Below are 12,182 nucleotides of genomic sequence, written 5' to 3'. Positions count from 1 at the left end.
CCTAAGAGGAAAATAGAAATGAGGTAAAGTATTTTAGGTTAGAAAATTAATTGCAATGGAGTCAGGAAAAGGCCCACAAAAAGATATGTATCCGAAAATTTAGAAGATCTTGGTTAGACGAAAATATCTTTAAAGGTTGGTTGGCAGAGAATGACAATAAAGTTTGATGTAAAATTTGTAATATTTCGCTTAAATGTTGTAGATATAATTTATCAAGGCATGCCGAATCAATTTCTCGACTAATGGATTTTTTATAACAATGGGTGATTATGGTGGAATGGATAAATCTACAGTTTCAAGAATAATTGTGAGAGTGTCTGAAGCTATAACTTCATTAGCAAACATTTGCATAAAATTACCACAAACACAAGAAGAGATTTTACGAACTTAGAGAAATTTTTTTATTATTGTTGCATTTCCAAAATGCGAGCGTACGTGCGTGCGTGCGTGTGTGTAATATAGATGGTGATGATGCAGAAGTTTTTAGAAACAGAAAATCATATTTTTCCTTAAATGTACAAGTTGTGATAAACGTAGATAATGAAATAATGGATATTGTAGCTTGATGGCCCAACTCTGTTTATGATTCAACAATATTTCAAAATAGTAATTTAAGAATGCTTTTTGAAACAAATCACAATTGCTTATTATTGAATATGTGATTATAATTATATTAAATACTATATGATTTTAATTATATAAAATAATACATGATTTATGTTATTATATGAACTTGTTTATTTTAGCATAATTGATTATTTATTTATTTATACAGTTATAATAAATCTTTCTGTTTTAGATGATTCTGTTTACACACCCTACAAGACCTTATTTATTTACATCATTATTAAATTTTCAAGGCCCTGCTCAATTATATAATGAATCACATATCAGAACAAGAACTAGAGTAGAACATACGTTTGGTCTTTGGAAACATAGATTTCCAATATTAGCATATGGATCTTGTTTATAAATCAATACAATAATGATAATACTTGTAGCAACTGCTATTGCATAATATACACAACGTCAAGGAAAAGATATTCTTCCACTTGTTGATGAAAAACTTGATATTTGAGAAATTATTGCAAATGATCATGTACCAGTTCTTCTTTATCATCAAAATGATGCAGGCAATGCAGGTCTACTAGTATGTAATATTTACATTAATTAGTGAATATTTTAATAATTTGTTAGAAAATATATAATAAAATATTAATTTATTTAAAATGATTTTTTCATAATGAAGAACACAATAAATAATTTTACACAAAAATCTTACAGACTAATTTTGTAACATTACATTATATCTATTTGTAAACATTTTATTGCATTTGTAATAATATATAGTAGTATTTAAGAACTTTCTTTTAATATTTCTTTTAATATCACTTTCCTCTTATCCTTAAGTAAATATATATTTTATAGTTACCAACAATCCGATATATTACTCTTTTATGATATATAAAAAAAAAATAAAAACTTAAAATGTTTCTTTTATATTTAATATTACTCTTTAAGATCACTTTTTTAGTTTTATTTAGATATACATATTGTACGTTAGAGATTCAACTATTTTTATAGACTATATTAGTTCGATCTTATATTCAAAATCGTCTTAATTATAATTTTGAGTTATTGTACGATCATTTTATTGAATAACCAGTTTTGCCAGTGAAACATTAAACACTGAACTGGTTCACAGTGAAACAACACAATTGCACTTAGTGCGCACTAGTGTTGCAGTTTTTCCAGTTTTTTCAGTGGAAAAGTCTTAAAATCCCATGGTTGGGAATTGGCAAAACATTCGTGATTGGTCATGGCTTCATTCCGCTGATTCCACCGTTTTCTGTTACGCAAATTTCTTTTACAGATTCCGGCGATGCCTGTATGCCTAAAGGTGCCGTCCCATGAACGGAAATATACAGCGGAATGGAACAGCAAAACCAATCACAATCGCAGAAAAGGAAGCAGACTAATAATATGTGCAGAATTGTAATTGGTCATGCTGTTCCGCTGTAAATTTCCGCATATGGGACGGCACTCTAAGGGTGCGATTACATAGAGCGCGAAAATGTGGAAATGCGAAAACGCGGAAGACAAAATTAATTAAACTTTACTAAATTTTCCGCATGTGCATGACATACGTATACTTATAAAACCTAACCTCGCGGAATTTGCGCTCCATGTAATATTAGGAAATAAAAACAAGCGGAACAGAACATGCGGAAAGACGGAAAATTTAGTAAAGTTTAGTTAATTTTGTTTTTTAGTAAATTTAGTAAAGTTTAATTAATTTTGTTTTTTAATAAATTTAGTAAAGTTTAGTAATTTTATAGTAATTTTTTTTGGAATTTTGTGTGCGGCAGCCTTAAGGCCTGGTTGTTCCATCTTTTGGTAAAAGCATTGTTCGTTTTGTCTCTCGGGAGCTGCTCGGGATTGCTCCGAATGAACCCAGCGTACTCGAAATATAGGATTTACACTACGTACGACATCCAGCATATGACATCTGACATTGGGTGCATTCAGAATGACAACCGCTCACTGAGCGCTCAATGAGCTCTTTCATCTGATCTCAACGCTCAATGAGCGGTGTAACGTCCGCCGATAAAATAAACGCGAATGTATTTCTACTTTTTGCTATAATTACGGAAATATATAACTAATGCAACACAATATATAATTAATGTAATACAATATCTATATAAGCACAATAGTCATATTTCCATTTATTTTCATTTTCTTTTCTTCAATTCGAAGTTAATTAACAACAAATGAAACAAGAAAAGGGAACGAGTTAATAAATGTATCTCCTAACGCATTGCATAACAATGCTAAAGACTAAAATAATAATTTTTAAATATTGAACGTCAACCCAATGTTATTGCTCACAGAAATATATATAAATTTATACAATACCTTTTCCTATATATATAACAATACATTTCTATAATCTCGAGAGATCTAAGTTAATAAATAATTACCAAGTAGTAATAAAATAATTAAATATATTCATTGAATCTCTTTCTCTTAGCGAGCCAACGTAGACGACACAAAGGAATGTCGCGCGCTCTTATCTCTAAGGGGAGGTAATTATTCCAAAAGAAACATAACGTAACATAAACTAATCTCAAGCACTGGCTTATAGAAGCCCTTTCGAAAATCAAAATTTAGAATGTCTCAAATTTTATGAAAATGAATTCTCCTTTTATTATTGCAGTTGCAACAACAATTAGAGAGAAATTTACCACTTATAATTATTCTTAGTATATATGTTTATATTATATATCTCCCGTTTAAATACTTTATATTATAGTTTAATTCTAATATCCTAGGTTACTACGATTTAACCCGTATAACACCTAAATATACTATTACTGTAATAAACAACGAAACTATTGCTTAGCGGTGAATTGAGCATTCATAGAGGAACACATGTATTCGAATTTAGATACATGTATATATAATAATATATATAATTAATCTACCTCTTTACAAGGTAAAGGAAGGAAATTAGAAGAACAAAAAAATCAAAATCTGAAGTTGCAGAATAATTACTTTATTTTTTCAAATGGAAGAATAGACGCTCGATTGACTGTCGCAGTACTTTCTTTGTTTTACTTGAGATTTAAAGACGATAACTCATCGTCGCGAAGCACAGTTGTCTCCAAGCAGTCGCCACGATAGAAGACGTTTATCTATACCACTGCCTCTTGTGCCACGATAGAAGACGTTCATCAATACTCGTACGTTATCTGTCACTCTCACAATATTATAATACATTGCTTTTCCGATATTTACTCAGTTTTGTTACAAATATATACATGTACCATATACATTATATACGTATACTTTATTATTCTTGGTAACCTACTATTCATTCTTTTATTTAGTACTGAATATCAAATAATAATATTAATCTTGATAAGATCTTGATTTTAAAACATTCAGATATTTTAGAATTTTCTTGAATTGTATTACGTATATTACGTCTACACGTCATTGCGTTATATTTACTATTCCAATTATACCAGATTGTAGATACAAATGAAATTATTGGGTTGTTCGGAAAGTAATTTCGTTTTTTCCCAACAGAGGACTTAATTGTATTTTTTCACAGCCAACTTCACACTTAAGCCGCATAATCATTATATATTTTGACAGCTGATATAGCAAGGCTTGCTTGTGAAAAAAGTTCGATTGATTCTACGCAGTAGTTTTTGGTTGGTGCCCTATCAAATATGGAAAGTGAAAAGCAGCATTTTCGGCATATTTTATTTTTTTACTATCGAAAAGGTAAAAATGCTGTTCAAGCAAGAAAAAAATTATCCGATGTGTATGGAGATGTATTGACAGAACGCCAGTGCCAAAACTGGTTTGCAAAATTCCGGCAATTTTGATGTTGAAGATGCACCACGTTCTGGAAGGCCAGTTGAAGCTGATGAAGACACAATAAAGGCATTAATTGATGCAAACCGGCGAATAACAACTCGTGAGATCGCTGAGAGATTAAATTTATCGAATTCGACCGTTCATGATCATTTGAAACGCCTAGGTTTAATCTCAAAGCTCGACATATGGGTTCCTCATGTTCTTTCGGAAAGAAATTTGTGCCGTCGCATTGACGTCTGTGATTTGCTTCTCAAACGTCAAGAAAATGATCCATTTTTGAAGCGCATCATCACTGGGGACGAGAAACTCATACAAGTTTGGTAACACGCCAAAAGCTTTTACAGCTTGGATGGGATATACTGCCACACCCACCATATTCTCCAGATCTGGCACCTTCTGATTATTATTTGTTCCGGTCTCTACAAAATTTTTTAGACGGTATAACCTTTACTTCAAATGAGGAAGTAAAAAATCACCTGGATCAGTTTTTTGCCAGCAAAAAACAAAAATTTTATGAGCGTGGAATCATGCTACTGCCAAAAAGATGGCAAAAGGTATTGGACCAGAATGGACAATATACAAGTATAATTCAATAAAATATTTATTCACTATAAGAAAATCGTCTTTCATTTTCATAAAAAAAACGAAATTACTTTCCGAACAACCTAATATGTTAGAACTAAAAATATAGATCAAACAGATAGATACAAGAGCTTACTGAGCGCTCAGTGAACAGATATTTATAATACTGAATGCACTTATTAGGTGTATCAAGAAGCACGATTGCTCACTGAGCGCTCAGTAAGCTCTTGTATCTGTTTGATCTATATTTTTAGTTCTCATTTGATTGGCATATTCCATTAGATCTAAAAATATAGACCAAACAGATAAAAAAGCTCATCAAAGTTCGGTCGTGCTTCTGAATGCATTCCTTGTTACAATGAATGTCGAACGTTGTATAACGGATGTTCGTACACAGTGTGAATTCTATATTTCAAGTACGCTGGGTTTGTTCGGAATGACCCTGAGCAGCTTCCGAGAGACAAAACAAACAATGCTAAATTTTATCTGTTGGGTAAGTAGCAAGATTACTCAATCAAACGCGCGGATTGCCAGATTTACCTAACAGGTAAAATTGACCAAAGGTGGAACAATCGGCCTTAAAGATGCCGTATAAATGTAGCCGTTTACACAGCACGCTTAATCGAGTTTAATAACATCCGTAGTTATGAAATTGACTAATTATAGCTATTCTTTGAAGGGATAGATCAATTGTGATTGGCCAGTTTCACTACGAGTAATAACTACGAATGTTATTAAACCCGATTAAGAGCCATGTAAATGTAGTCATTGAAATTGATCAATTGCATTTGTTGTTCAGCAGAATTAACCAATCACGGTTGACACTTAATCGACCGATTAAGTTAATCGGAGTTGGTGAGACCGGCCCCTAATACACGTAACGTATACTATAACATATAAAATAAAATCTTCCTTAGATAGTTAGGAGTTTTGAAACGTAGCCTTAAGCTGACTTTTCATACGCTGCGACAGTAATTCGTAACTATTGGTTAAAAATTTTACATGAGATGACGCATTTTCAACGCAAAATACATTTTGCCGCATCTCATTGAAGTTCAACCGAACGAACAACAAACAACAAAGAATTCGGAGCCGAAAAAATCTGCAATATTTGCAAAAAATGTAAATTTTTTTAAACATTTATAACGACATACAATGAGTACATTTTTATTAAGATTTAAAGTAATATTCTAAATTCTAAATAATTACCTAAAATGATAGTTGTCCAAATAACTGCACTAAGTTGCTATATAATCACAAGTTTTTAAGTTTTCCACATTAATTTTCCATTATTTTCGAGCTGAGTAAATAAAAGACACATATTTAAGGTTAAACTTTAATACATTTGCTATTGCCGTTATTCCTTTTCATGCGCAGCAAATACAGCGGAAGCAATTATAAAAAATTGGCATAACATGACATTTTTGCTACCGCGTACTGCGCATGAAAAGGCACCTTAATAGTTGTGTTGTGGTACTGTGATTTTTTCTGGGTCGGAGATCGGAAAATCAAGCAGAAGAATAATAAGAATAATAGTTGTGTTGATTTTTTAAATTTATGTTTAAAATATACATCGGACAAATATTATAGATCAAGAAGTTGTATAAGTTGGTACAATGACATTGTCAAGGGGTAAGTATGGCTTTTGCAAGATATGTATCGACATATGATTGCATAACCTCTAATCTATTATAAGGATGCAATCCCAATAGAAGAAATAAGGAATTAGGAAAAAGGAATAATTATTCCAATCGATGTATTTCCGTGTATCTAGAAACCGTGCATTTCAGTATACCTAATTTCTGAAAGGTTGAAATCGTTATTCCTTATTCCTAATTTCCTATGCCTTCTATTATGACTGCATTCTAATGTTAATTATATTCATTTTGCAATCGTTTTTTAAATGTAATCTATATATTTTACAGAATTATTAAAGCGGTTAAACTCAGATGACTATCCTTTAGCAAAGCGATTAAAATTAGCGGAAACTGCATTTTGTAAAGTTGATCTGCCACTTATTCGGAAAGAAGACTTTCTTCTGGAGTGGCTATGTAAAACTTGTGCCACGAATCATCATACTTGGAAAGCTTTGAATAATTGTTTGAAATTTAACCATATCAAAAATATTAGAACAGATATCAAAGAATGTTTAGTTGAGATGCTTGTACAAACATTAAAGACCGATATGAAAGACATGTATGAAGAGGTCCTTGAATGCTGCAGTTTAATTTTTGTTAATAATAGTATACGACAATATTTTACAACCAAACCAAAGATTGTAGGCTTATTGATAAAAGCTGTGTTAAATAACGTGTTGAAACGTTCTAGCTATGACAATATAATGCAAAAAAAGATTAATCAACTGTTTGAGCCATGTAAATTGTCATCTGTGGAAAATAACGCTGTAATAACTATTATCGAAAGTCTGATGCAAATGTATGAACAGCTGATTACTATGAGAGATGATTTGAGATTAATTTTTATACAGGATATTTTATATCCTATGTGTATTTTAGTTGATCACACACATAGAGATAATACAAATCAATTTAGTATAGCAGCATACAAGTGTATTCAACAATTGCTGCTAGGAAAAAATAAATCTATACAAAATAAACAGACTGAAGAAAGTTATGAATTAATGTTTTCAGATTTATTTTGTATATTATCTGAAAATGTAAAGACATTAAATCTTCAGAGTAATCTTTTGACTTACAAGTTTATTTTTAATACCATAATAGGTACATATAAATCAAATACTATTTTGTTGGATACGTTTTTCAGAAATCTAATTAACTCTTCGGGAAAGTATAAATGGGAAATTTTGGATTCTTTCCTCAAACTACTGAATGACATAACACTTGACTTCGATAATATCATAGATGGAATCACATTAACCGAGTATTTTCAGAATTTTATAAGTGAGATTTTGATGGATGATGATGTATCATGTGTGCATTATAGAGTACTTACACAACTTTCATATATCAATCCACTTTTGATAGAAAAAAATATTCCGGATATTGTAAATAAGATACTTATAAAAGAACAAACTACTGATCATACAAATTTGTTAATTGCAATTTTATATACCAGCACAAAATTAAGACGGGAGCAAAAGTTTATCTCGCAGTTATTAATATCATTAAAGCAACATGTTGCAACAAAAAAGACATATAAAGCAAATACATCTGCTTTTTTCCCAAGTGAATTTAAAATCCAATTGATAAATGCGATTAGTAATTTTTCGAATTCGCAAACTATTGCAACTCTAAAAACATTAATATATTATTTAAATACAGATTGTGTAGAATTATTACAGTCTAATACTTCATGTAAGTATTTTATTATTGATTATTAATTCATAATAGAAAATTATTAATTCATAATAAAAAATTATGAAGTGATACAATATTAAAAATATAAATTAACTTTTCTTTTCAAATATTGATTGTAGGTAAAAATATATTGATATTAAAGACAACAATAGAATTGCTTATTACACTTTTTGAAGGTATGCAGATTTTTGAATATACCAAAATATTATCCACTCATGAAAAATTTATCAATTGCCTAGATGAAGTAGGGAATGCATTATCGCTGTTGATAAATAAGTCATTGTGCTTAAGTTATAACAAAACTGTTATCATAATACTATTAAGTGCAGTGCACTCATTGAATGAAATACAGAATATGTTTACATATTACATATCGAAAGATACTGTGTCAAAGAAACTACTATTTCCAATTCTGAATGATCCTTGGCAACAATTAATTCAAAGAATTACCAATTTTGGAGAAGATAATTGCAAGACTATCATGGTATTATTGGAAATATTATTTATTTGAAAATATTTTTGACATACTATGTTAAATGTTGAAAATGAAATATTTTTTATACTCTTGCAAAAAACTCACACATAATATTTTTATATTGAAATTTCAGAATAAACTTATTTTACATCGACTAAAGCTAAGTATATCAAATAAACCTATTAAACTTCATGGTTTAATAGGTGGCCTTGAGTATTCCTGGAGTATTATTTTGAAACATGACACAGATATGTTTTCCTTATTATATGACAAAGAAATATCAAAAATAACTTATTTATTGTTGACTGATATAAAATCAAATGAACAGAACTTTCATGAATTGTTTAATATATTAGATAAAGAATATCTTCAAGAAAATAAACACTTTGTAATGTGTCTCTTAAACCATATTCTTGTCCAAATTGGACAAAGCTTTTCATTAACTATTACCGAATATATTAACGTTGTAAGTAATAATTTAATGCTGAGAAATTTTTCAATTCTTTAATAATTGTAAAATAATCTCTTGTGAATTTTATGTTCTAATTATTTTTTTTTTATTTCAGAAACTGTTGATGGAGAATGGATGTAACTATAAATTATTAGAAGTTTTACAAATGCTAAAAAAACAGATATCACAGGAACAATGGATGCAAATGGCAAATACAATTTCTTTTGAAACTGAATTATATTTAGAAATATTTCTTCATTTACCAATGATATATTTCAGCCCTAATATAAGAACATTAATATTTTTGATTGTGTATTTTATTAGTAAAAAATATGAAAAAAATGACAAGATATCGGCGTTATGCAATATGATATTTTCAGGTAATTTAATTTTATTTCTTCAGAACATTTGTATGATATTTGAACTTAATTTTTTAATTACTATTTATACGCAAAAATATAATGCTAATAAAAATATGCAATAAAAAATTTCTAGATTTACTAGAAAAGACTGGAATCGATCTATTTCAGTATATAGAACCAAAATTATTAATAAACCAATTACCACAAAATAAAATATTTTCGAAAGCTTGTGAGTTTTCTTTTCGAAATGTAAGAACATATAGCACTTTAAAGAGACTCATAAAAAGTTGCATTCAATGCAAGGAAGCAATGTGCATTATTTTGGAATGTATGGAGGTTGTTAAATCAAAATTGGATGCCGAACAAAAAGTTATTTTTAAAAAGGCAGAAAAAAAATTAGTTAAAACTATTTTAAAATTATTACCTGAACATATAAATGATGCTTTTGATGTAAGATGTTTAATAGCGGTGTTAAAAGTAACTTTTCAAACTAGAAAAGTTACTGACACTTTAAAAAGATTAACTGAAGCAACTCTCGAAAATATATTCATGGCAAGTATGAAAGGAATTATATTTTTTTAAATGTGATATTTGTGCAATTTACGTGTTGCATTTCGGATAATATTAAAAAATAAATAATTTCTTTTTTACAGGCAAGAGAAAGTTTAAACAATACAAATAATAAATTATTGCAACAAAGTGTGCAATTGTCTATCATTGTTTTACAGCATCGAAAAATGTTTGAAATCCAAGATATGATCATCAACTTATGGTTTATAATATTGAAGCATCCTTATAAGAATTTGATCAAACTCTTATTAACGTCTACTAGATTAAAAGAATTTTACGAATTCTTAAGACTATTGCATGATCAAACGGTAATATTTTGATTAATATATTTGTGTATTTCTTATTAATATATTCTTATTAATACACATAGTAATTAAATTTATGCATGTTGACAACTTATTCCTTGTTTATATAGATCAATAGCTTGTCACAAAAAGATGAAGCAGTATGGACAAATACATTTGTCATTTGGAGCAATATAATTAAAATAGATATGAATGTTAAACGTAATAAAGTGCGTTTGAATGCGATCAACAATCTGTTGGAAACTATATTAACATTGGATATGCCACACAGATATTGGTCAGGGCTATTGAATTTGTCTTATGATATAATCAGTACGAAACATTTACTTATTCCTGACATTACGATCGATCTTATTATACTGATCAGTTTAAAGTCATTCGATGAAGCGAATATATCATCGTGCGAAGATGTGCTTGCTATATGCGGAGCATTGATCAAAGTCAAAACAGATTTGATAACAGACAGATTACCTAATTTATTATTATTATACAGACGCACAATAAACATCGTTGTTCATGCATCGAGAAACGTAGCCGATAAATTCGACGAGCATCGATTTAGATGTTATGCACTCGATATCATAAAGTAAATTTAATTAATTAAAAAATGTTCAACATTATATATCTATAGTACCGATATGATCAATATTTTAAAACTTATTTATGGAAAAAATTGATTTCATAAAAAAGTAATAGACATTTTCTTTTAGATTGACAAATATGCTGGTAAAATTGAAGAAAGCTATGGTCCGATTAAGTCCTTATGTTATTGCTGATCTCTTGCAATTAATTGTGGAACGCACTATACCATCTTATGTTAAGGTAATATCTTTACAAGTCCGACAAACTGAATCAGCGTGCACTTTATAAAATTGTAAATCTATATATAAATATTAGTGTTATTAAGTAAGCTCTGCTTTGGCCGAAAGTATGATACTTTCCCTTATTTATTATTTTCTTATTATTATCTTAATAGATCGTTTTTAATTACGTTTATCATTTCTGTTGCAGATAGCTTTGCATGAATCTTTGTGTCAATTAATTAGCATCTGTGATCAGCATGGACTCGCTTTTTTATCTCGTACATTACCAACATCGTTACAGGAAGTTTTCAAAGTACAGTTAAATACATTCAAAAAGTTTTATAAATATTCTGGTAAGATTTAAATATCTCTCTAAATTGAGTTTAAGAAACTTATCTAATTTTTTTAAAGAAAAAATTAAGAGGATGCAAAAAAGAAAATATTTTGTATCTAATTGTATGATTAATTTTATATATAAATACATATTCTGGATGCAAAATATATATTTATAGAAAAAACAAATGTGAATTATTTATATGTCCTCTATATTTTTGATAAATTATTTAATTACAATAATGAGACAATCTAATATATAAGCATAAATTGCAGAAAAAGGACATAAAAATACTTGTAATATTATCAGTTATTTTAAGGAAATTTACTATATGTATCTTCCTATGATGGAAACTGTTACTCTGAGATTTATTTGAGTTATGACTGAGATTGCAATCTTTGTGATATGCTTATTAATATCAACAAATTACATTTTTTTTCTGATTTTAATAAATTTTATAGTTTTTAAAAACATGCGTTTAAAACTATATCTACGTTTAAAAATATATCAGACATAGATTATTTATATAAATTATGTTCGTAATTAAAAAAAGATTAAAAGTTGAGAAGT

At 28.9% G+C, this 12,182-nt stretch overlaps 2 protein-coding genes across 2 annotated transcripts; both read left to right on the top strand.

Annotated features, from left to right (window-relative positions):
* Positions 1-259: 259 nt before the first annotated feature.
* Positions 260-1,020, top strand: LOC108757105. The gene is made up of 3 exons (XM_018501472.1): positions 260-307; positions 354-560; positions 800-1,020. Exons 1-3 carry the CDS (start codon positions 260-262, stop codon positions 971-973), a joined length of 429 nt encoding a protein of 142 aa, XP_018356974.1. The 3' UTR covers positions 974-1,020.
* Positions 1,021-6,279: 5,259 nt separating this feature from the next.
* LOC108745332 lies at positions 6,280-11,698 on the top strand. The gene is made up of 10 exons (XM_018481435.1): positions 6,280-6,606; positions 6,900-8,309; positions 8,432-8,796; positions 8,921-9,253; positions 9,354-9,618; positions 9,734-10,152; positions 10,254-10,478; positions 10,586-11,061; positions 11,186-11,297; positions 11,487-11,698. Exons 1-10 carry the CDS (start codon positions 6,591-6,593, stop codon positions 11,640-11,642), a joined length of 3,777 nt encoding a protein of 1,258 aa, XP_018336937.1. The 5' UTR covers positions 6,280-6,590; the 3' UTR covers positions 11,643-11,698.
* Positions 11,699-12,182: the final 484 nt, after the last annotated feature.

This window comes from Trachymyrmex septentrionalis, unplaced genomic scaffold (assembly GCF_001594115.1).
Source record: "Trachymyrmex septentrionalis isolate Tsep2-gDNA-1 unplaced genomic scaffold, Tsep1.0 scaffold103, whole genome shotgun sequence".
In the NCBI taxonomy this organism is placed as follows: Eukaryota; Metazoa; Arthropoda; class Insecta; order Hymenoptera; family Formicidae; genus Trachymyrmex; species Trachymyrmex septentrionalis.
Note: the sequence above shows the minus strand (reverse complement) of the source record. Positions and strands in the feature narration are given on the sequence as shown.

Excerpts from the sequence above, each read along its gene's own strand:
- LOC108757105 (XM_018501472.1), top strand. The coding sequence starts at position 260 with ATGGGTGATTATGGTGGAATGGATAAATCTACAGTTTCAAGAATAATT. Across the intron at positions 308-353 it reads CTACAGTTTCAAGAATAATT|AATTACCACAAACACAAGAA; the intron begins GTGAGAGTGTCT and ends ACATTTGCATAA. Across the intron at positions 561-799 it reads ATGAAATAATGGATATTGTA|ATGATTCTGTTTACACACCC; the intron begins GCTTGATGGCCC and ends TTTCTGTTTTAG.
- LOC108745332 (XM_018481435.1), top strand. Across the intron at positions 8,310-8,431 it reads ATTACAGTCTAATACTTCAT|GTAAAAATATATTGATATTA; the intron begins GTAAGTATTTTA and ends TATTGATTGTAG. Across the intron at positions 11,298-11,486 it reads CTATACCATCTTATGTTAAG|ATAGCTTTGCATGAATCTTT; the intron begins GTAATATCTTTA and ends TTTCTGTTGCAG.